Consider the following 25348-nt stretch of genomic DNA (forward strand, 5'->3'; position numbering starts at 1 on the left):
AGCAATAGAGGGAGAGACCTCCAAGGCCTCATCCACTGCCTTAAATGGCTTCTTAGATCCTCAGACTCACCAGGGTCTAAGGCACCAATCTCCTTATATCACTAAAAAGAGTAGGACTATTGCTGGGCGCGATGACTTATACCCTGTAATCCCAGCACTTTGGGAGGCTGAGGAGGGTGGATCACTTGAGGTCAGGAGTTCAAGACCAGCCTGGCCAACACAGTGAAACCCCACCTCTATTAAAAATACAAAAATTAGCCAGATGTCATGGTGGGCGCCTGTAATCCCAGCTACTTGGGAGGCTGAGGCAGGAGAATCACTTTAACTCAAGAAAGTGGAGGTTGTAATGAGCCAAGATCATGCCACCGCACTCTAGTCTGGGTGACAGAGTGAGATTCCGTCTCAAAAAAATAAAATAAAAGAGTAGGACTATTGAGTCCAACATGTATTCCTCCCACAGAATCACTAGCTCCGCAGGCTTCTCTATACCCTAAAATCCCAGACATAGAGCAGGCCAATCTCTTAATTTCTTGGTTCCCATATTCAGGTTGCTGAATCTTGTTAGAAAGCATCACAATTTCCTGGTCTCCAGCCTCTCAGCTGGACTTTTGGAACTTATTAGCAATCATATTTGCCCCTGGACAATCTTACTGGCCCCTTTATCATTTCCCACAATGGTTATTACAAATTCTCGTTATTCTTTTTAATTCCCCTAACTCCCCACCACCCACATCAGGAAGGACACTTCTGGATTTCTGACCCCAGCAACCTACAAACATCTTCATCTTCCTACCCTCTGTTCCAGTTTTCTCTCTGAAGCAAACTCCTGCATCTGGGCTTAGAATACCACGCCCTGCTACCTATTGAACATCTGACTCTATCCCTCTGCACCTCCTCCTGAACCTTCAACTTCTACCCCTTATTGAATCTTTTCTCAATGCTTATAAACACACTCAAACCTCTTCCATCAGAAAGATTCTGCTCTCATTTGTTCTTTCATCTCTTTTTGCATCCGCCACAACTTCCTGCCTCTACTTTCTCATTCCCATTCCCCCCTTGGCCTTCTGTGCTGTACTGGAGGACACCTGAGTTATTTCCAGGTTTAGTATTATGGCCGAAGTTGCTATGAATATTTTTATACATGTCTATGGGGGGACATAAGCTGATTATCTCCCCCGTAGGCATTTCTAGATCACAGGCTATATGTATATTAAGCTTTAGTAACTGCTGCCTTGCAAATTAAAGGCAGTAAATAATTTCCTCAACTGTCGATGTCAAAAAGCCTGAAATTTAAAAAACTCATTTCGCCTTGTATCAGTCAACTTTTGCTACATAACAAACTCCCTTGACATCTCCATAACATGTGGCTAGAAACATTTATTTCTCGTTCATATGTCCGCAGATTGGTTGGCATAGCTTCACTCCAGATGTCTCATTTTGGTGTCTGACATGAAGACGCAATGGCAACCTGAAATATGGTATTTTTGTGGTGATGGCAGAAGCACAAGAACACAAACCCAATCACACAAGCAAATTCAAGCTCCTGCTTTTGTCACATCTGCCAACGTCCCCTTGGCCAAAGTAAGTCATATGACCAACCTCAATATCAAGGGGCAGAGACAATTATTGTTCCCACCATGAGGCTATGGAAGGGGTACGGATGTATAATATTACTACAGAGGAGTGAAATGTGGTCACTAATTATTCCATCTTCATGCACTTATAGACCAATCTTTGCCTCAGCCACAATTGCTTTGGGGAAAAAATCCACCCACATAGTATGCAGCAGCATCTTCCTTGAGGTGAAAATCCAGTGTGCTAGGCTCCAACCTCTCTGCTAAATCCCAAGCCTGATGAGACAAGAGCCCCATGCTTAAGCAGATTTATCCACCCGCTACCAGGCAACACTATTCCTACACAGGTCTATCTACATGAATGTAGGGACTGCTCCTAAGGAAGGGATTCCTAGGTAGGGCTCATGGCTTACATCAGAGATAAGTTCTATTCCATGGGACAGTCACCCCCACGTTGACACCAGGGGCATGTACTCCTCTGATCCAACTCTGTGTTCGTGCCTCTCAAAGTGTTCCTCCTAGGAGAAAGGTCCCCAGTCCTACCCTCGACAGACTATGCTCCTTGGGATGAATGAAAGCCCTCTCCAATCATCTCTTGCAGAAGAGCTGACACCTTGGGACACAGACATATACTGTAACCCTCAGTGACACTCAGAGGTACACAGTCCTTCATGCATTCATTTGTTTACTCATTTGTTGATGCATGTTTTCATCCACTGACTCAACAAACATTCACTGAGCCACTTCAAGAAGCGAGCACTGCACTGGCTGCTGAGCATAAAAAGATAAATATGTTATAATCACTGAAAAACCCAAGAAGTTCACTATCTCCAGATAGGAATAGGACAGCTAAGCAACTAAATTACTAAATAGTACTCTACAGAGGAATAAATCAAAGACAATAGGGACACAATGGAGAAGATAAATGGGAGCTTCGCAGACACTTAATCCCCAAAGGGGGCAGGGTTATTATCACCATTTTACAAATGGGAAAATATAAGATCAGAAAGATTAAGTGACTAACTCACAGAGAGGAGAGGAAGGAGAGTTGTAGGAGCCCAAAGGATCAGGCATGGAGAACTCCGAAGTAGGAAAGGCCAGCCTCAATTCCTAATCTCTTTCCTGGGACAGTTGGAATTTTTTGCTTTCTCCATTCTTCCATTTCTCCAGGGAATCATTATCAAGGGAAGTCCTTCTTCACTGTCTTCTCCAGATATTGAATCTTGGCCCAGGAGAAAGGAAATGGAAAATGGCTCTGGGCCATCTTATTCATGAGCTGGAGGGTTGACATCCCAGCAGGAGTTATCTCAGCCTCCCTAATTGGGATTGGAGTCTGGCAACCCTGCCTAGCCTCTCAACCTGATTATAGGTCACTTCCTCTGAATGGACTGCCTATTTTAATTCTGTGTTAGGAAATCTCCCTCATTAGCACTTGCTGCTCCATTTGGGAGCCAGAGCACTTGTCAGGTTAGTAAAGTTTATCCCCGGAACTTTCTCACCTTTCCTTCCATCACCACCGAATATCCCCATTGGATGGGTTCCCTACTCCTCCTAGTTCACCATCCCACAATGGCTAAGCAGATCTAAGGGGCTGGAGGAGATAGTGACCTTGTATGTCACGTCTACTAGGAGATGAATTTAATATAATGAGAAACACACTTGCTCTTGGAGTTAGTAAACCCAGATTATAGGGGTGGAATTTCAGGTAAAATTCCTGATAAAGGAAGGTAAGAGAATCTCATGAGGTAGATTCTATAGGGAGGGATTGATTGCTTACTCTCTGTGAAGGTTAGGGCAATGTTAGCTGAGCCCCTGATGCCCACCTTAATTTTCCTATTGCATTCCCAGAGCTGAGTGAGTTGGAATTGTCACCAACTGTCAGCAGCACATCCCCAAATGGCATTCCCAATTCTAGCCCTTTTTAGCAAGCCATGCTGGAAATGTACATGTTGAGCCTGGTCTGGAAGAAACAGCAAACATGAAAAGTCATGGAAGAGTCTACTGGGCCTGGGTAGAGTTCTAGTGGGGGGGGGTGTTCAGGGCAGTCAATCTCTCTGCTCTTTTCACTATGCACCTCATAAGGCATTTCCTAGCCAAGACCCAAATTGAGTATTCCTGGGACGCTTGCTGTCCTGCACTATAGACAGGCTGGACAGTTGCCAAACCCATTCCCTATTCCTAGGTACCTGGCTAAACCACATTTCCCCCTTGCAAGTAAGTGAAGGCATGGGACTAATGGGTTTAGACACAACTGTTGTTTTTGGTTTCTAAAATATCCATGTAATTCTCCACAGTCTCCCTTTCTTCTTTGGATGTCTTTTATAGACAATCCAGAAGAGATCTCCAGGGTTCTGGAGCATTCCAAGTCTCTAGAAAACAATGAATTCACACATCAAAAGGAGCCTAGATCCCTGAGTGGTCCCATAGAGGAGATCTGTCCAGGACAGCTGTTCAATCAGGTACTTTCACATTGGCCTTTGAGTAAATGAGAAATGAAGTTGTATTGTGTTAAGTCACTGAAATGTGGGCATTGCTCATTATGGGTTTTAACATATCCTGACTAATCTCTGCCCTGAGAGTTTTCCACTCCAGTGTGTGTTCCAACTTTGTTCACTATCCTGCTTCCCAGCTTATCTCCTCTCCTGAAGAAAGTAAAAAGAAACAAAAGAATATCTCTTAGAAGCAGAAGCAAACACAGCTGCAAAGCAAAGAGCCATTCCAAGGGTCCCTAGAGCGGTGGGCTGCTAGCCAGGTTCTGAGTGGGAATTTCATTTCATTGCCACCCGCTACCATTTCTATTAATTTCCAACTCTATTAATTTTAGGCAAATATTAGCACAAATCATCAAATCATAACTGGCTCAAGTTCCCTCCAGCCTCTGCTGACATAGGAATGGGGCTGAGACTACTCAGAAATTCCTTCCTGCAGAAATCACATTCTTTCTCCAGATACTCCCTGGCCCATGACCTGAGCACCAAACTGTGCTGTCCTGAAGGTATGGGAGGGTCGCACTGAGACCTTACCCTTTCACCCAGTGCCCTTCCCTACCACAGCATGGATCTAGGGAAGAATGGCCTAATTAAGGGGATCAGGAAGGTTTTGGGTCAGTCAGTATTATGGGTTAGGATGTAGCCAGGGTAAGGATCAGGCATGGTAAGGTAAAAGGTCAAGCCAGGGCCAGAGATCAATGTGCAGCTGAAGAATGGAATGGATGTCCATATTCTTCATAGGAGCTGATCCCAGGAACTGGCAGCTTTAACGAAGTCTTCCAATGACATGCATGAATTTGCACCCTTTGCTCTGGCAATCAGCTCCCACTGCTATTCTAGGATGGGGAGGTTCTGGAAAAGGGTTCTTTTAGATTTAGATTTTCTTTGGCAATTTCATTGCAAAGAATCTTCAAGACCCAGATATCAAACCCAGAGAAAACTTTTGCCCATGGCAATGCGAAACTCTCCTCCTAACTCTTCTGGGTAGCACTCTCTGCCATTTGAATCAAGCCCCAGGATAGCAGGGAATTTGCTTTATTTACCATCATGAGCTGAGCGAGGTGGCTCATGCCTGTAATCCCAGCACTTTGGAAGGCTGAGGCAGGACAATAGCTTGAGCCCAGGAGTTTGAGACCAGCCTGGGCAACATAGCAAGGCCCTGTCTCTACAAAACAAAACAAAAAAATTAATTAGCCGAGCATGGTGGCACGTGCCTGTTGTCCCAGTTACTCAGGAGGCTGAGGCAAGAGGATGGCTTGTGCCTGGGAGGTTGAGTTCACAATGAGCTATGATCATGCCACTGCACTCCAGCCTGGGTAAACAGAGTGGGACCCTCTCTCTCAAAAAAAAGAAAATATATATATATACATATACATGTCCAGAACAGTTCTTTGGCATATAGCTGGTGCTTAGTTAACTTGTATTGAATGAATGAATAAAGGCTGCCCAGGCTTGATGAGGTGGGAGGAAACTGGGGGTTGACCAGCTGGTTCCCGCAAACAGGATACATCTGTCATGATTTCTTCTCCATCACCATTGTCTCCCATTTGGCATCCTGACTCTGACAGTGCCAACCAATCTGTATCATCTTCACAAGCAAGGAGGTGGTCCAGAACTCCTCATTGTCTTCATGACCCCTTGCAGGGTTCCGTCAAGCCTCCTCTTTAGGGGCTACAGTCCAGGGTTTGTCAGTATAGGAGTTAACTTCTCAGTTGTGAGACAAACCGCTCCTTTTTATTTGCTGTCACTCTAAAGATGTCTCATAAGGGAGAAGAGATAAATGCAGGTGCTTAGTCTTCCATGTAAACTGGGCGCCATACTGCCAAATCACACAGAACCCATAGACCAACAGGGTCTCCAGGCTCACTGGGCCAGGAATTTGCCCGCAAGGCTCCTGGACTCACAAGGCCATGAGAATGCCTCAGGGAACAGGATGCACCGTGACAGGGAGTCCTCAAGGGTCTCAGGACTTTGCCTATGATCCAATCAAAGCCTCTCCACAAATATCTGCTTGTTTATATTGGGCTTCTTTTTTTTTTTTTTTTTTTTTTTTGAGACAGGGTCTCACTCTGTCACCCAGGCTGAGTTCAGTGCTGCCATCACAGCTCACTGCAGCCTCAACCTCCCAAGCTCAAGCGATCCTCCCACCTCAGCCTCCAGAGTTGCTGGGACTTCAGCTGCACACCACCACAGTCAGCTTTTTCTTTTTTTCTTTTTCTTTTTTTTCTTTTTCTTTTTTTCTGGTAGGGACAAAGTCTCACTATATTGCCCGTGCTGGTCTTAAACTTCTGGGCTCAAGCAATCCTCTTGCCTTGGCCTCCCAAATTGCTAAGATTACAGACGTGAGCTCCCATACTCCAAGCTATACTGGGTTTCTATGAAGGCTTCACTTAAAGAATTACCTTGCTTTGATCTCTGATCTAGTTCAATCCCATTTGCCCCATTTTATAAAGGACACAACCAGGTCCAAATATTTGCCAAAGACTATATAGGGAGGAAGCACAGAACACCAATGTTTGGCTCTTAGGTAAGAGTTCCTGCCAAAACTGCTGATGACTTCCCTTGCTGCCCCAGGAAAGGCTCTGCATTTAGAAAATATATGGCCTGCTAGGAACTTGACTTTAATGGGGACAGCTGAGAGGATAGTTGATGGAATAAGGGAGAGGAGTTCACATCATATCACAATATCACAAATGATGCTACCACCAGCCCCAATCATTCTTCTTCTATCACCTACGGCAAATATTTTACCCAAAGGAATAAACCCAGTAGTATCCTTCAGCCGAGAACACTGACGGGTCATACACATGGTAGTTTCGGAAAGCCCACCAACATTTCTTTTTCTTTCTTTCTTTTTTTTTTGTTTTTTTTGTTTGTTTGTTTGTTTTTTGAGACAGAGTCTTGCTCTGTTGCCAGGCTGGAGTGCAGTGGCGCGATCTCAGCTCACTGCAACCTCTGCCTCCCAGGTTCAAGCAATTCTCCTACCTCAGCCTCCTGAGTAGCTGGGACTACAGGTACGCGCCACCACACCCAGCTAATTTTTGTATTTTTAGTAGAGACGGGGTTTCACCATGTTGGCCAGATGGTCTCGATCTCTTGACCTCGTGATCCTCCCACCTCGGCCTCCCAAAGTGCTGGGATTACAGGCGTAAGCCACTGCGCCCAGCCCCAACATTTCTTTAGAGAAAGATGGTCCCACTTTCACAGACCAAGTCAAAGTAGGGAATGATGAAGGAAGGAAGTTAATTCTTGACCCAAAGGGCATTTAAGCTCTCTCTAAAATTCACTTCCTCCAGGAAGCCCTTAAGGATAATCATCCTTAAGGATAATCTGGAGGTGACAGACTCCAGATCAAAATGCTTTGGAGGCCGGGTGCCATGGTGGCTCATGCCTGTAATCCCAGCACTTTGGGAGGTCAAGGTGGGAGGATCGCTTGAGCCCAGGAGTTTGAGACCAGCGTGGACAACATAACGAGATCCTGTCACTACAAAAACTAAGTAAATAAATAAACAAACAAACAAACAAAATGCTGTACCTATGTGCCTGAGAGACTCAGTTTCTGGACCCTGAGTTCAGATAGGAAAGGTTCTAGTCATTTTTCCAGAGCATGTCCCTCTGGATAGCATTCTATTCATGTATGAGATGCTAGAACACAAATCTCATGTAAGAATCATTTCAGGAACAAAAGCCTCTGATTCACATTCATTCATTTATAATCCAAATAAATCCCAGGGTCCCATGTGGCCCAGTTTCAAAGCAGCATCCATTTTAAAGAAACAACCACCTCAACATGCTTCCTACAAATCGCCTTCCAAACAACTTACTTTGAGCATTCCCCCACCAAAAAAAAAAAAAAAAAGTAAGAAACAGGAAAGAGTCCAGTCCCACTAGACTAAGTGTGCTATGAACTTAAAAGCAGTGGTGAGTCATCAAAGAAATATTTTTGAAAGAGTGAAATGATCAGATTTGGGAAGACCCATATGGCAACAGACTAGGAGGCATTATTGGAGTATGAATGAAAATCTGAGTGAGGCATGATCAGGGCCTGACCTTAGGCAGAGATGTTGGAGAGAAGGGGATGGGTTCACAAAGTCAAGTAGGCAAACATAATCAACACCACTCTAGGACTGGCTAAATTTGGGGTGGACAGTAAAACAGAAGGAGTTTAGGTTTCCAACTGCAGCAATTGCATAGATGCTGATTCCATTTTCATAAGTGAATACAGTAAGTTGAAGATTTTAGTGTCAGAGATGGTGAGTTTAACTTAGGAACATGCTTAATTCGAGGTGCTCATGAGGCATCCAAGCAAAGATCTGGGTGTGAATGGTGTGCTTGGGATGATATTGAGCTTTATCCCAGCCCTCCACTGCTAAGATCTCCTTTCAGAGAGAGACAGCTCTTTCTCTTGTTGCCCCTGCCACCAGCACGTTGTGCCGGCCCCTTCCCGGATTTCAGCGTCTGATAAGCAGGTACAGGAAACTCACAACGATCTCACAACCACTGTCCTTCCATATTCATTTCCCAAGAGCTCCAGAACGTCTGGAATCATCTTGCAGAACTTCTGAGGACCACCAAGACCTGAAATGGGGAAAGACTTCCCCATCTTCTTCCAGGCATTCTATCCCACAACTCTTCCTACCCTGCTGGCAGGAACACCTCCAACCAGCCTTCTGCTGGCTCCCCACACCAGAATCAGGCACACATCTCTATGTGACACCAGTCAAGTAGTCCCCAGCACCCCAGCCCCAGCTCTAGGTTTAACTATGTCTCCTCTTCCCAGTCTTTGAAAACTGGCCAATCCCAGAATCGAATGGATTCCACCAGGGTTGCACCTATTCCACACTATGTGACAGCAGCCACCCATGGACACTGACCTGCCATCTAACTCTCCCCAGAGAGGAGCTCCTGGCCTCCTCTTTCAGTTCCCACTGTCCCTTCCCTCTCAGAGAGGAAGCCCAAACCCAAGATTTTACTTTTGGTCAGCTGCTGGCTAATCCCTAGAAGTCACGTTGCTTTCATTTCAACTCACTATAGTAAGTTTCCAAAAACCAAAATAAAAGATTTAATGGGGAAGGCCATGGAAGAGCTGTTTCCAAGATATGATTATAAAAGCTTTATCTTCCTGGACTGGGCAATGGAGAGGAGGGAGGTCACCCATCTCTCAACATTTCTCCAGTTTTTTACTTTTTCTCCAAAGCAGCTTCTCATCTAAAACTCAGACATCCTGCCCCTGTGTTAACCACAACCAGTGGACACTAGGGCTATGGGTTCTCTGTCCCCTCCCAGACACTTCTGCAAACAGGCCCTCATCTCCCTGGTAGGGCTCAAGCCCTCCTCATTCTGCAACTATGAGATGGCATTACCCTCCTTACAGTTAGTGTATCCAGCATGGTGCCTGCCATGTGCCAGCAGCTGGTATTTTTATGTTGGCTAACTGTATGATTTCTTTGAGCCTCTCCCTACCCAGTCCTGCTGCTGCTCAAGAAGCTTCTCATACCCTCTCCCACACCTGCATCCGGAGTCCATACCAGCCCCACACCTCCTCTGCCTTCCATCCTCCCTGTTAAAAGCCTGTCCTGAACAAGCCCTACTCCGCTGACATACCCAAGCACTTCTCTGGGGCCCTCACCCATATTTACTCAGTTAACCCTCAGGCCAGGAGGTAGACATCACTTCTTATTCTCATTTTACAGATGAGGAACTGTGGCACAAAGAGGTCTCACAGTTAATATGGGGCGGAGCCTGGATTCAGATGCGGAGCCAGACTGTCTCACACCCGCCCCATTTAACCATCCTGCCAAGTGCCCTTTCCCACCCTCCGGCACTTACACCCTCCCTCTTAACAAGGCCAGAACAAGAACAAGGCCCCTTATTTAGGGTAGGTAGCTACAGAAAGATTTATTCCCGCATCTGGTACAGAGAAAAGTAACAGTGTATGTAGACCAGCGTGTCTTGGGCAGGGTCCGAGGGCTGTAGCCACAGCATCCTGCTCCTGAGCCCATCGTACCCAGCCTCAGCCCAGAACAGGTTTCCAACCCTTCCTGGGCGCTCTTCACGACATCGCACTGGGCAGAGGTGTCTGAAACCCTGCCCTGGCCAGTGGCCTGAGAAAAAGGAGGTGCGGCAGATCCATATGGGCAGTCCCAGGAGGCAACCCGCAGCGGCACTGCGCCGTCCGGTCCGCAGTCCCCAGATCCCAGGCGCTTGCTGCTCTCTGGCGGCCAAAGCCGGTATCCCGAAGACCCGGGACTCGCGCCTTCAACGCACCGCGCGCCCAAGGGCACCAGCGAGTGACCGAGAGACTCGGGGGAGAGGGCGGGAGGAACAGGGACGCCGCTGAGGACCAAGGGGGAGGGGGTCCGGGAGAGGAGCGGGAAGGAACGCAAAGGGCACCGCGAGGGGAGAGGGCGGGCTTGGGCACTTGCGGACAGGCGTGGGTGGCTGCTGCGGGACCCGAGCACGCGCCAGCGCCGCAGCCCCCCTAGACCCCGACACACTCGCTTGTCCTGAGCGAAGGGTCCCTTCTCCCCTGGGGTGTGGCGCCCCTCTCTCGGCCCGGGTCGCCCCCTCCTCCTTCCTGGCGCTGCCCCTCCTCGGTCCCGCCCCCCGCGCCGAGTTGGGAGCGCCGCAGTGGCCGCTGCCTGCACCGCCCGGCCCCGGAGCCGCCGCTTTGCCCGCTTGCTGGGCACGATCAGAGCGCCGCGCGCGTCGCCAGCCCCGGCTCTTCGGTGCTAGTCCACTGCCGGCCTCGGGGAGCCCGGCCGCCGCCCGGGCCAGGCAGCTCCGCTCTCGGACAGCCGCGCTCCGCGTCACAGGAACTTAGGCAGGACCCCAACAAGACCGTGCGGAGCTGCATCTGGAGCCCCGCGGCTATGCCCTGTGCTTCCCTCCCTGCCGGCCGCTCGTTCTGCGTCCCGGCCCGGCCACCGACGGCCGCGCGTTGAGATGACTTTCCGCGATCTCCTGAGCGTCAGTTTCGAGGGACCCCGCCCGGACAGCAGCGCAGGGGGCTCCAGCGCGGGCGGCGGCGGGGGCAGCGCGGGCGGCGCGGCCCCCTCGGAGGGCCCGGCGGTGGGCGGCGTGCCGGGGGGCGCGGGCGGCGGTGGCGGCGTGGTTGGCGCAGGCAGCGGCGAGGACAACCGGAGCTCCGCGGGGGAGCCGGGGAGCGCTGGCCCGGGCAGCGACGTGAATGGCACGGCGGCCGTCGGGGGACTGGTGGTGAGCGCGCAGGGCGTGGGTGTGGGCGTCTTCCTGGCAGCCTTCATCCTTATGGCCGTGGCAGGTAACTTGCTTGTCATCCTCTCAGTGGCCTGCAACCGACACCTGCAGACTGTCACCAACTATTTCATCGTGAACCTGGCCGTGGCCGACCTGCTGCTGAGTGCCACGGTACTGCCCTTCTCGGCCACCATGGAGGTTCTGGGCTTCTGGGCCTTTGGCCGGGCCTTCTGCGACGTGTGGGCCGCCGTGGACGTGCTGTGCTGCACGGCCTCCATCCTCAGCCTCTGCACCATCTCCGTGGACCGGTACGTGGGCGTGCGCCACTCACTCAAGTACCCAGCCATCATGACCGAGCGCAAGGCGGCCGCCATCCTGGCACTGCTTTGGGTCGTAGCCCTGGTGGTGTCCGTAGGGCCCTTGCTGGGCTGGAAGGAGCCCGTGCCCCCTGACGAGCGCTTTTGCGGTATCACCGAGGAGGCGGGCTACGCTGTCTTCTCCTCTGTGTGCTCCTTCTACCTGCCCATGGCGGTCATCGTGGTCATGTATTGCCGCGTGTACGTGGTCGCGCGCAGCACCACGCGCAGCCTCGAGGCGGGCGTCAAGCGCGAGCGAGGCAAGGCCTCCGAGGTGGTGCTGCGCATCCACTGTCGTGGCGCGGCCACGGGCGCCGACGGGGCGCACGGCCTGCGCAGCGCCAAGGGCCACACCTTCCGCAGCTCGCTCTCCGTGCGCCTGCTCAAGTTCTCCCGTGAGAAGAAAGCGGCCAAGACGCTGGCCATCGTCGTGGGCGTCTTCGTGCTCTGCTGGTTCCCTTTCTTCTTTGTCCTGCCGCTCGGTGAGTGACCCCTCTCCCACCGGCCCCTCCTGTTCTCCCTGAGCCTATGGCGGTGTCCTCGTGGCACCCAGACTTGGGCGACCCCCACCTGAACCTGGAAAGTTGACTTAGCAAGTCCTGAGTCTCCTAAGAGGCAGGTGTGCATGCACCATTTTGTGGAGTGCCAAAGAGAGGGTCTTCATCCTCGCCAGGTTTGTTTCACAGGCTTCTAACTTTTCTGTCCTTCCCTTCTTCTCTTCCAAGCCTTGGGCTTATGCTGCTGGCCCCTCTAAAAATAAAACATCTGTGAAAATCTGGGCAGGCATCTGCCCATATGTGGTCGGCAGTGTGTGTGTCCCCCTACAGATCCCCCTCCCTGGAGGTGGGTGCACAGAGTGGGTGGGCCTCCATGTGTTCATTCACGGGCAGCGAGCCCTGGCCAGTCAACAGGTACGTTAGCAGATGCCAGAAGCCACCCGCTTTTCCCCAGCACTCATTCAGTTTGGAAGCTGGCCCCATTTTGAGACCCTCCCCAGCTGTGTTTTTGAGTGCCCTGGGCTCTCATTTCTGAAATCCCCTCTTGGAAAGGAAGGAGGTTGTGTAGCGATGAGAAGCACAGGGATAGGGATAAATTATCAAACGGAAAGTTCATATTGTTAATCGTTATTTCTTGAGCTTACTGAGTCCTTGAGCTCTTCCGGGGAACTTTCCTGCTTCTTTCACAAGCTGCCCTGCAGTCCTGGGAGGTGGGCAGCTGTTTTCAGAGGCCGCCTTCTACCCCTTGAGGCCTCTCTTGGAAGCCCCGGGTCTGGGACTGGAGGCTGGACCAGTGCAAGGAGTAGAGGGGGAAGAGCATCTCCGGGGACAAATTTGCCGGGAGTCAGATCCACCCATGGCTGCAACCTCCGCAGGCCCAAGCTGGGCCTTCTCTGCCTTTCCCAGGCCTGGACCCTTCCACACTGCCAGGCTGAGTCAGGAAAGAGACAATGGCCTCCTTCCTGTGCCCCCGAAAGCCCTTTCCACACTGCAGCCACAGTGAACTTTATATATTATAAATTAGATGTGTCACTCTCCTATTAAAAGCCCTCAGTGCTTTCCCACTGTCCTGAGAACAAAATCCAAACTCTCTATCATCACCTATGAGAGGGTGACCTTCAAATGCATTGTTGTCCAAACCAAAATAGGACACTATGAATATTTACACCGGGACCACAGGCTAGAACTGGAGCCATGCAGACATGTGGTCCCCCTTCCTACAATGGAGATCTCAAATGAGAGCTGTCTCCCTCTCTGCCCTCTCCCCCTCTGCCCTCACGGCCTTGCCGCTTCCCTCTGCTCTGGGTTCCTCCCCTCTGACCCTTCCCGGGTTTCTTGCCGGAGCCCATGCCTGTCCTCAGGCCTTTGCACTTGCTGTTCTCTCTGTCTTCACTGCCCTTCCCAATCCCTCCTGGCCAACTCTATCCTTTAGGTCTTAAATGTTCCCTCTTCAGAGGGACCTTCTTGGACCCTTGACCCTCAGTCGTGTCCTTGTTTTCTCCCTTGAAGCACAAGGTTCTCTTCCTTCACTAGATCATCGGTCGTAATTACATCTGTGTGCTGCTTGGTGTGTCTCTGGAACTGGCCCAGAAGCTGTGTGAGGGCAGGGCGGTGTCACCTGGGTCATCACTGAGTCCACGGCACTCAGCACGGTGCCTGGTATGTGGGGAGCAATAGAGAGCACTGCAGTGGGGACTACAGGCTCTGGCGCCAATCCCAGCTCTGCCTCTCTCCTGCTAGCTGTGTAACCATGGGCAAATCCCTTAACCCCTCTCTGCTTGCTTTTTTATCTATAAAATAGAGAAGAGGTGATGGTAATAATGCCTATCTATAGGGCCATCGTGGAAATGTAGCTTTTGTAGTGGATACTCAATACGGGGTAAGAAATGAATAAGTAACCCTTGAAAATCAGCCAGCCAAAGGTTGTTGCAGGGATGGGGCAAGCAGCTGAACCTAAGCAACACACTAGGAGAAGGAGGTAAGTAAGCAGGGAGGAAAAAGTTGGTGCCCACCCCTTTAGACACCCAAGCCCATCCCCCAGGCCCATCGCCCCAACCCCTGCTCCAGCCTTGCCCAGCTGTGCTGGGCTCCTGGGTACCCTCATTCAACCCCTGCCCCTTGGTTCACACTGGGCCCCTGTAGGGAATGCCCGACCTGTGTAGAATGCCAGCTCCCTGTTTTTTTTTCCTTTTAACTTCCTTTAAAATTTTAGTTTAATGCACAAATAAGGAGAAAACAATAACGCAAGAATCCACATACCTGTAATCACGTATATTGAACAGATGTTAACGTTTTGCCATATTTGCCTTAGACCCCTTCCTCTCTCTTTTCAAATAAATAGAACAAGCCATAACTAGATCCCCTCCTCCTGTCCCTTCCTCTTTCTCTCCCTGCCTCCCCAGAGATAAATCTGGAGTTTATCACTCTTATACAGATGTTTATACTCTTGCTACAAACATCTGTATCCATAATAATATATTGTTTTGTGTGTCTTCGAGATTTATATGAATGGCACCATGCCATGCATATCATCATTCTTCAATTTGCCATTTCACCCAACATTATGTGGCTGAGATTTATCCATGCTGGGCCATTTTCACAGCAGTACATTTGAGAGTATTCCACAGTGTGCTGATCCTGCTGAATGTTAGGTTTTTCTACCTCTTCCTTGTTCCAATCAACACTGCAAAAGGCCACTGCTTTCTTTGAGGTCCACATCACGTGACTCCCTCTTCCAGGAAGTCATCCCTTAGTTTCCATGACCTTTGCTCCTTGCTGGCACACACAGCTCTTTCTCAATCCTTACATTTCTGCTGTGCCTCACATGTGATGTAGGGAATTGGGGGTGGAGGAGGCCCTACCTCCTCCTTCCTAATGGTCTGTGCTGCACCAGGCTTCTCAAGGCACCTTTCCGAGTGCCTCAGAGCAGGGCCGAGGGACACTGGTGAAGCTGAATTGAGTTGAATCTGGCAATGATGAGCAAACAGGACAGAGGCCAAACAAGGAAACAAAATATTGCGATCTGCCCCAGTATGGCTTGGAGGGCAGAAGCAGCAGAGAGGGAGGGCAGAGCCCATTTGGAGCAGGAGGGGTCTGAAGGTTGTGCAGGAAGGAGAGGGGGCCAGGAGGTCCTGACACCCCCAGCATGAGGCCCAGGCCTGGGAGGAGGGATACGCCTTTAAAGGAACAGGGAACACTGAGCAGCAACTTTTGGGGGAAATCCCAGGGGCTGGCATTTGTTGGTATGGAGGTACCAGGTATGTGGTAGGGGATAGAGAACATTGGAAACTTGGATGCAGGGATCAAAGACTGGGATGGTTGCAGGAGCATGGGGTGCAGTCTCCCAGAAAGAGGAGGGGAGAAAAGAGAAGAAAGGATCTCAGGACAGAGCTTCGGGGAGCATTAATGTTGAAAGACCCAAAGGAGGCAGAAAAAGAGGCAGCCAGGAGGAGCAGGATGGCTGTTGAGGTGGTACCTGCCTTCTTCCACGTCCTGATCACCACACCAGCTGTGACAAGCACCACAGATGGAGAGATTGAGAAACAATGTGTATGCCAGCAAGAAATGGGCCCACCTAGGCCCTGGAAGTAAAGGCACCCAGTAGGGCCACAGCAGACTGGGGTGCCCTCACTCACACTTCCGTACACAAAGCCAGGTGGTAGCAGCAGCCACAGTGGCCTGGAGGGCATCAAGAGCCTCAGGGAAGGGCCTGGAGTCCCAGAGGAACATTGGCACTGTGAGCCATGGGCTGTCACCTGTAAACCTGGAATGCTGTGGTCAGGCCAGAGAGGCAGCACCACAGGCGGGCTGTCCTGAACTGTGGGGGCATCTAAGGACCCAAGTCACTGGCTGGGAGAGACTGGGACACAGATGTGGGCACCTAAAATCCAGAGAATCCCAGAGAGTAGCTGGGGATCATCCCCCACACTTCCAGCTGCCCCACTTCCCCTGTGAGGACAAACTGCAGGGCATGTCCCCAAGGCAGGCAGAGGGTCACCGAGCACCTTAGACCTCAAGTGCCCGGATGCTGCTATTTCAGGGAGCAAGGCCAGGGAGGGCAGCACCGGCTCCTCTGGGACCCCCAGGAAGCTGCTGGTGCGGGAGGTGCGGAGGTGCATGTAGAACGCCCCTTGCCTAGAGAGAGGGGAGGGCACCCTCCTGCTGCGTTCCGTGGTGATGTCCAGTTGAGCCATCTGCTCCGTGCATAGTGACCCACGACAGTCCTGTTCCCTGCCTGTGACGGGGGGGGCGGGGATAGCTAGTAGTGCTCCGCTTTCAGTCAGAGGTGCTCCACTTTGGAGATGGAACGTAGGGACACCAATCCCTGGGGCCTGTGGAGGAGGCGCTCTTGGCAGCCCTGCCCATGCCAGGTACAATCCCCTACCCTCACCGCAGCAAGCTGGTGCAGAGCTGGGTGCCATGGAAAATCACAGGGAATTGTCTAAATCTGCCCTCCTCAACGGGATCCTTCAGCCGGATGCCCTGAGGAGCCCAGACTTGCAGAGTGAGTGTGGGAGGGGCCGCAGTGAGAGCCTGCTGCCTGCGGACTTCCAGGGAGGACCCAGAGAGAGGGGGCGTGGCTGCGTCGTTGGGACAGGTGGGCCTGTTGGAAAAGTCCCTGATAAAAGCCTCTGCAGCCTCTGCGCAGAGACACTTCGTGCGAGAATCCCCTGACCCTAGAGGTCTAGGCCAGTTGTGTGGTGTAGAATGCAGATTATCCTCCCTGTGGGTGTGAGGGGTACCGGAGGGGGTGGGGAAACCCTGCCCCAGGCAAGCACCCACCTGCAGAAAAGCTTCCTCCTCTCCCAAGAGCCTCCAGAGGCCGTGTCCCTCCTGCCTGTTTTCATGGCGGCAGCATCTCACTGCGTTTGGCTTTGGGCTGCCTGGCAAGTGTCCCCCAGCCATGCCCAGAGGTGGACTGTCTGCTGAGACCTACGTACACACACAAACACACACACACGCCAGCCCCACCCCTGTCATTCCTAGTGACCACTCACAGACCCCAGGCCTTCAATCCCAGCTCTCTCCTGTTGGACAGGTCACCGAGCATCACTGACCTCCGCCCTCCAAATGCCATCCACTCAAAGCAGCCCAGAGACTCACAGCAAAGGGCCCCCTCTCAAATGCACCTCAAGGCATACAAGCTGGGCAGAGGCTCTGATATCAGAAGTCCCAGGACAGCCCAGCCAATGTCCCACTCCAGCCATCTGAGAGCCACACCTGAGCCTCTCTCGTATCTTGTCAGTCTGTGCTCTGTGGCAGTGCCTGTGTCCCTCACCACCCCCAGACTTAGATGTCCCATGTATTCCTGAAACACTCTGCATGAACTTTTATCACAATGCACTGTAATTGTCAATATTCAGATATGTATCATGAAGTGTGAGGGCAAAGGGAACTACACATATGTAGGCACAGGAGTAGCAGTATTGCTGGGTTGCTATGTGGTTTGGGAGACCAAAAATGTGTAGCCTATGAGAAGAGGGGTCAAGAGATGAGGCCAGATGCCGGCTGCAGGAGAATGGATAAATAAACCATGTATTCATAGACTGGACCACTGTACAAGGAAAAATAGCAAACTACTGATGTGCACATGGATGAATTTCATGGATGTTTACACCGGACAAAATAAGCCAGATCTGAAACTAAAAGTGTACACTTATGATTCTGTGTAGATGAAGTTCAAAAACAGGGGAAACTTATCAATGGTGATAAAATCCAGGATAGTGGTTACCCACCTGTGTGTGTGCAGTGAGCGTACTAACTGGAAGAGAATGCTAGAAAACTTTCTGAAGGGCTGGGACAGCTCCATACCTTGACCTGGGCAGTGATGACATTGGTGCCTGCATATACAAGGCCATCAGGCTGTGTGCTTCAGACACACATGCTTTCTAAATTTAACTGTCTACATGTTATGCCTTCGTTATAGCTAGAGAGAAGGCAGGAAGAGGCAGGAGGGAGACTGTGAGCCATGCTTAGTGATTGGTGTCCAGGCTGGAAGGCATACTTTGGTGGCCCCATGTGGAGAGTGGATTATGCATATGTCTGAGAGTCGGCCAGGTGCTAAAGGACTCATCTCCACAGGCTGCCTGAGGTTGTGCAGGAGTCTGTGGATGAAGGGGAGACGCGAGGGGTGCTTTGTGGTAGGTCCTCAGTAATGGCATCATTGTCACCTGCCCCAAAAGCCTGAAGAAAGGGCTGGCATTACATCTCCTGTCTGTGCTTTTGTGGCACCTGGCACATAATAGGTGCTCAGTAAATGTGTGCAGAAGAAGGAAACAGTAGAACCCATGTTCTATTCCCATCCTGCCGTGCCAAGGGTCTGGGTGGCAAAGCACAGCCCTCCATTTATTTATTATTTTAATTTTCTTTTATTGTGGCAAGAGCATGTAGCATGAAAACTACCCTCTTAACACACTTTTAAGTGTAAATATCATATCATTAACTATCGCACACTGTTGCATATCAGATCCCTAGAACTTATCTATCTTGCCATACCGAAACTTTATGCCCGTTGATTAGCAATCCCCAATTTCCTGGCCCCCTTTCTCCCTGGAAACCACCATCCCACTCTTTGAGTCTATGAATTTGAGTATTTTAGAGACTCCCATACAAGTGGAATCATGCAGTATTTCTCCTTCTGTGACTGGCTTATTTCGCTTAGCATAACAGCCCTCTATTGAAAGACAACTCTTCTTATCTGTCATGGGTTGGGGGTGATTCCCCATTTTTGTGACCTAAAAAAAATCTTTAACAGAACAGTTAATATTTATTGAGTGATTATTATGAGTAAACAATGAGCTAGGGTTGGGGTTTTTTCATGTTTTTATCATGGAAAGTTTCAAACACATACATTGGTAGAAAGAACCCCTGTTAGTATAATGAACCCGTGTGTACCTGTGACCCAACTTCAACCCAAAAGCTAACCTCGATTCTTTCCATCCTCACCCACTTTCCCATCACTCCAGATTATTTTGGATTTTTTTTTTTTATTTTTTTTTTTATTTTTTTTTTTGAGATGGAGTCTCTCTGTCTCCCAGTATGGAGTGCAGTGGCGCAATCTCAGCTTACTGCAACCTCCACCTCCCAGATTCAAGTGATTCTCCTGCCTCAACCTCCCAAGTAGCTGGGATTATAGGTGTGCACCACCATGCCCAGCTAATTTTTGTATTTTTAGTAGAGATGAGGTTTCACCATGTTGGCCAGGCTGATATCTAAATCCTGACCTCCGGTGATCCACCTGCCTCGGCCTCCCAAAGTGCTGGTATCACAGGCATGAGCCACTGTGCCCGGCCAGTGTAGATTATTTTGAAGAACATCCAGATACGGTATCGCTTCATCTGTAAACCCTTCAATGTATAGTTCTAGGAGATAATAACTGTAAAAAAGGGCCACAATCCATTATAACACATAAAATAAAATCATTTAATATCATCAAATATCTACCTAGTGTTGAAATGTTGCTGTCTGCCTCGTAAATTTTTGGTTGGTTGGTTTGAAGCAGAATCCACAGAAGGAGCACACATCACATATGGTCAATTTGCCTACTAGGTTTCTTTACTTGGGAAGCCTCCACTGCTTTTTTTTCTTTCCATTTATTTAGTGAAGAAACCAGATTGTCCCCAGGTGTATCCCACAGTCTGGAGTTTGCATCTCCACAGTGCCATTTAACGTGTCCCTCTGTTCCCTGTCCTTCCTGGGTGCAGGTTTGGTCTGGCAAGAATTCTTCTCTTTTGTGATGTGAAGACTGACCAGAGTTCATGTGCTGTCAGCCTGCTCTGTCCATTACAAAGTGACCCATCAGCCTTTCACCCGTTGGTTTTGGCAGCCATTGACCAATGGCCTGGACCCATTATATCACTGGGGCTTGAAGTAGGGATATTCTAATCCTGTCATTCCTTCTGCATTTATTCACTAGCATTCTAAAATGATTTCACCACTAACTATTTGGTTTAAATAGAATCTGTACAGCAAAGGCAGGGAAGATGTTCAATATTCCTCTTTATTTATCAGAGAAAGAGTCAGTTCTCTAGCATTCTTTCCAGACGTGACCACTGAGGCTGCTTTAGTACCATGGTAATGTCATTATTTTTAGACATCCTTGCTGTTCCAGCACATCACAGACATCATTGTTTTGGGCTTGGCCAGTGGGTACTCCTTCCAGTTGGCTTCAGAGATGTTTGGCAGAACCTGGAGCATCTTGAGCTCTTCTTCACTTTCTGGTCTGATAAGATGCTTCAGGCTCAGCTTGCATTTTTTTCTGCCCTAGACCTGGAATTAGCCATTTCTCTAAAGAGCCCTAGTCTCTTTAAATGGAAGATGACTGTGTGAGCTGTTCATTGATACTGAGTTGGTCACTGATTCAATGGACAGATCTAGGAAATACATTTTATTTTCGGTAGAAGAAAAACACAACACTGTTGGGGGCTTCTGTCCTTGGGCATATATTCCTCCTCCGCCTCCCCTGAAGATCTTGTCCTCTGCCCAGCTCCTGCTGATATGTTTGTCCCAAACATCTGACGAACTGTTGATCACCCTGCTCCATTCATTAAAGATCTGGGCATCGGAATCACACTGTTTTTTCCCCACTCCCACCCCTACCCTGGTCATCAGTGTGACTCCACTGTACTGAGGATGACCCATGATGACACTCTGGCCTTGAGACTACAGTGACCTTCCCCTCCTCCTCTCCTCCAAGGCCTATGCCCTGGTCCATGTGCCCATTTTAATCTCCCTCCCCCAGAATTCTCGGCGAAGCTCTTCCTCCTGAGTCCATCTGCTCCTGTCCTCCCTGCTTGGCTCCCATTACACCTGCTTATCAACCCCAGCCTTGACCAAGCCTTCACCTTCCTGCCCTCACCTTGTCTCCCAGTCGATTATGCATCCCTTCCTCAGCCAGCTCCCATGATCTGTCGCCTCATCCTCTCTTGCCGTCTTTAATTCCCTCACTTCCTCCTAATTCTGTGAGCCCCAGATCCTGAATTACACCATTCCTCCCTATGATGTCCTGGTAAATTTTTACAATTGGCTCTGAGATGGAGGCTGATTTATAGCGTCTGCCTATTTTCATGGTGTAAATATTCCAAAGAGAGATCACAGCATTTCTGAAATTGTAGCAAACTAGTGCAAACCAAGGTCTAGCTGAGCACTTGCTGGAGAAAAGTCACACTTTCCATAGTCAGGCTGCTGCCTCGACACAGCCCTCAGGGTCTCCCCAAAAGTCCTGCAGATTCTCTGTGAGCTCTGACTCTCTAGAGCTCAACCCTTTTTCCTTTCTAAAGAGACTTACTCTTTCAGTTACTCCTCAAATGTCTTTGTCTCCCACCTGTCTCCTGTCCACACACACAGCACATTGACATGTCCAGAGCTTTCTTAAAGATTCTCCCTCAACCCGTGGACCCCTTTGTCCTCAGCCTTCCCCCACTTAGTGCTGTAGTCTTTCATATTCTTTGCTACTTACCCTCTTAATCTTTTTTTTAAAGATTAATAGCTGCTTTATTTTATTTTATTTTATTTGTTTGTTATTTTTTGAGACAGAGTCTTGCTCTGTCGCCCAGTTTGGAGTGCAGTGGCATGATCTCTGCTCACTGCAACCTCCGCCTCCCAGGTTCAAGTGATTCTCCTGCCTCAACCTCCCAAGTAGCTGGGACTACAGGCGCCCACCACCATGCCCAGCTAATGTTTTAAATTTTTAGTAGAGATGGAGTTTCACCATGTTGGCCAGGCTGGTCTCAAACTCCTGACCTCAAGTGATCTGCCCACCTTGGCCTCCCAAAGTGCTGGGATTACAGGCTTGAGCCACTGCACCTGGCCGACCCTCTTAACTCTTAAAAGAATATCCTGTCAGCTGGGCGTGGTGGCTCACACCTGTAATCCCAGCACTTTGGGAGGTTGAGGCCGGTGGATCACCTGAGGTCAGGATTTTGAGATCAGCCTGACCAACATGGCGAAACCCCATCTCTACTAAAATAAATAAATACATACATACATACATACAAACAAAAATTAGCCAGGCACGGTCGCATGCACCTATAGTCCCAGCTACTTGCGAGGCTGAGGCAGGAGAATCGTTTGAACCTGGGAGGCGGAGGTTGCAGTGAGCCGAGATGGAGCCGTTGCACTCCAACCTGGGTGACAGAGCAAGACTCCATCTCAAAAAAAAAAAAAAAAGTCCTGACATTGTCTTGATTAGAACACCTTTTTCCACCTGCCACATGCATCAGCCCCACTCAGGGTAGCTCCTGCCATTCTCACACCTGCCCCAGAGCTAAGGGCACACACTTCCCTGGATCTGCCTTGGCACTGTCACCAGAGGCTGCCAGATCCTCACATTCAGAGGGCTCTTTTTACTTTCTTTCTTTCTTTTTTTCAAGAGACAGAGTCTATCAGAGCAGAATAATGGAGTGAAATTTTCGTTTTAATTGTTTTTAAAGAAAGAGACAGGGTCTTACTCTGTTGCCCAGGCTGGGGTGCAGTCATATGATCACAGCTCACTGCAGCCTCCAACTCCTGGGCTCAAGCAGTCTCCCACATCTCAGCCTCCCCAGTAGCTGAGACCACATCTGGCTAGGGGTCTCTTTTAAGTCCTTTCATTCACTCCTGTATATCAGTTTGTCCCTCTCCCCTTTCTTCTTATGATCCTTAATATCTCTCTCCCATCCCCATCCTGGTCCTCTGGCTGCTCCTTCTCAGCCTTCCTCGGAGACCCCTCTCCCCTTCAGATCCACATTTCCAGACAAGCCCTCTTCAGCTCCAGCCCCAAGTCCAGCCGCTAAGGTGCCAGCAGCCCCTCAGACAAACTGTATTCATTTCCTGTTGCTGCTGTAACAAATTACCATAAACTGAGTGGCTTCAAAGAATATATTACCTCCCAGTTCTGAAGGCCAGAAGTCCAAACATCCAAGCCTCAGCAAGCCACGTTTCCTCTGGAGACTTGGGGAGAATTCCCCTTCCACCTTCTAGAGACCACTGGATGCCTCGGCTCGTGGCCCTGCCTCCATCCATCCGCAGAATGGTCCGACTGCCGCTTCTGTTGCCACCTCTCCCTCTCTGGCTCTGAGCCTCCTGCCTCCCTCCTTCCTGTCTGAGGAGTCTTGTCATTCCTTTGTGCCCACCTGGATCCTCCAGGACAATCTGCCCATCTCAGGATCCCTGTGCCATGGAAGGTGACATTCACAGGTCTGGACGTCTTGGGGGCATTATTCCATCTACCACACTCCCACACCCCAGCCACACTGTCCTCCTCTTCTAGGCCCACCTTTCTGCTTCTCCCCCTGAGCCTGCCACTCCCCGCAAATTCTTCATCTTGGCAAATGGCATCTCTGTCTGTCCTCTGGAGTCCAAGCCAGGAACCTGAGCATCAGCCTCAGCTCCTCCTCATGCCCCACTCAGACACTCCGACCTCCCAAACATCCCTCAGTCTGTTTTGTTTTTCCCATTCCCATTCTCCCACCTTAATTAATTAATTAATTAATCACAAACACATATATCCTGCGTGCCAGGTGCTGTTCGAATCATTTTATCCCCCAACAGTCCTATGAGGCAGATGCTAGTAGCAGCCCCATTTACAGATGAGAAAACTGAGGCACCAGAGAGGTTGAGTAATATGACCAAAGTCCCCCCAGCTTATAAGCGTCAGATCCAGCATTGTAACCCAACTACTTTGGCCCCAGAGTCCATGTTATTTCTTGCCTGGGTCAGAGGTCGGGCTGGGGCCAGGGTTAAGGGCCGTAGTTAGAAGCCACGTGTTCAGCTTTCCATCTCACCGAAGCCCAAAGCCCCTACACACATCCCCCAGGCTCACTTCCATGTCTTGGATACTGGCCACGAGGGGATCTTGAGGACTGCCATGGGACATGGCCCCTTCCTGCATGGCCCGATCCTCTCCCAGACCCTGGCAGATCCCCAAAGTCCCTGAGGAAGTCTCTGAGTCCCTAAGCCCATCTCTGCCCCCACCTGAGCCCAGGCCTGCCGTGCACCCCCCAGCCCCGCCATGTACCCTGTGCATGCTGGAGGGTAGGACTTCCCTCACTTTGCAACTGGTCACCTAGGAGAACAGGGTCTTGAGTCTCTGAAAGCCAGTGTAGAGCCCAGTGGGCAAAGCCCAGGCGGCTCAGTGCTGGGACTCCCAGACAGCACAGCCACTGCCTGAGAACCTTCTCTCCCCTACTATTAGTGCTGCTCTGCTCACACCCAGGAGCCATTTGTCAGTGTGGCCCCAGAGCCGAGAGGCTCATGCTTGGATCAGGGTCCAGCCTGGCCGTGGGGCAGAACTGCAGCCTTGGTCACTCAGAGCTTGGGTGTGGCCATTCCGAAACCACAAATCAGGAAATAAGTGAGTTAAGAAGTGACAACAAAGAGGAGAAAGAAGGGGGAGAAAGATGGAATGTGGGAAGAGAGAAGGAAGAAGAGGAGGCAAACAAAGAGTCAAAGAGAAATGGGTGGGGCGTGGTGGAGGCCTAGAGGAGGCAAGAGGATGTGGGACAGGCCTGTGGCTCATCTCCCTAACTTGGGCTCCATCAGGCAGCCTCCGTTGCTCTAGGAACTGCCCTCCCTTCACCTGCCCCTCAGCTACAGAAGGGAGTCAGGGGCCAGCCCCAGGTAGCTCAAGGATCCCAAAGCAAACACAAGGGCACAGAAGGACTTCTGACCTACACCTGGTGCATCTCAAGTGAGAGGACCCTGTCAGTTACCTCTCACCACAGAAAATTGGTGATGCAAGGAAGGCAAGAGACTTGGCTTGGCACAGCAGGCCCCATGGTGCCCTCGACTCACCCCTTCAAGTCTTCACAATCCATCTGAGATCTGGACCGTATCCAGGTCACCTCCTCCTGACAGGTTTCCATGATTGTGTCCCCTTCAAAACGGCCTTATCTCTTACCACTCTCCTCTCCTCCCGTTCTCCACTTTGGCAGTCCTAACTTCCTGGGTGTCTCTCCAACTTGTCAGGCACCCTGCTGCCTCAGGGCCTTTGCACATGCTTTTCCCTCTGCCTGGAATTTTCTTTCCTCCAATAGATGCGTGGCTCACTCCCTCACAGGGTCTTCAGGTCTCAGCTCAAGTGTACTGTATTAGAGAGGCTTGCTGACCCTTTATAATGTAGCAAAGAGGCCTGTGAACGACAGAGGTCCCAGCCTTTCCTGGGGAGGGCTGCTACTGAGCTCCAAGATTTGGGCCATTGCGTGAGCAGCTGAGCAAACTGGGGGAGAGGAAGGGAG

General features: G+C 50.3%; 1 protein-coding gene across 1 annotated transcript in view; it reads left to right on the plus strand.

Moving 5' to 3' along the window:
- The first annotated feature begins 10681 nt into the window (after positions 1-10681).
- The window catches only part of ADRA1D (adrenoceptor alpha 1D), a 28462-nt gene continuing 13795 nt past the window's right edge, over positions 10682-25348 (plus strand). Inside the window, exon 1 of the mRNA XM_045362554.2 lies at positions 10682-12119. Within this exon, the coding sequence (XP_045218489.1) occupies positions 11009-12119 (1111 nt within the window). The 5' untranslated portion in view covers positions 10682-11008. The remainder of the gene's footprint in view (positions 12120-25348) is intronic.

Source organism: Macaca fascicularis, chromosome 10, assembly GCF_037993035.2.
Source record: "Macaca fascicularis isolate 582-1 chromosome 10, T2T-MFA8v1.1".
Lineage (NCBI taxonomy): Eukaryota > Metazoa > Chordata > Mammalia > Primates > Cercopithecidae > Macaca > Macaca fascicularis.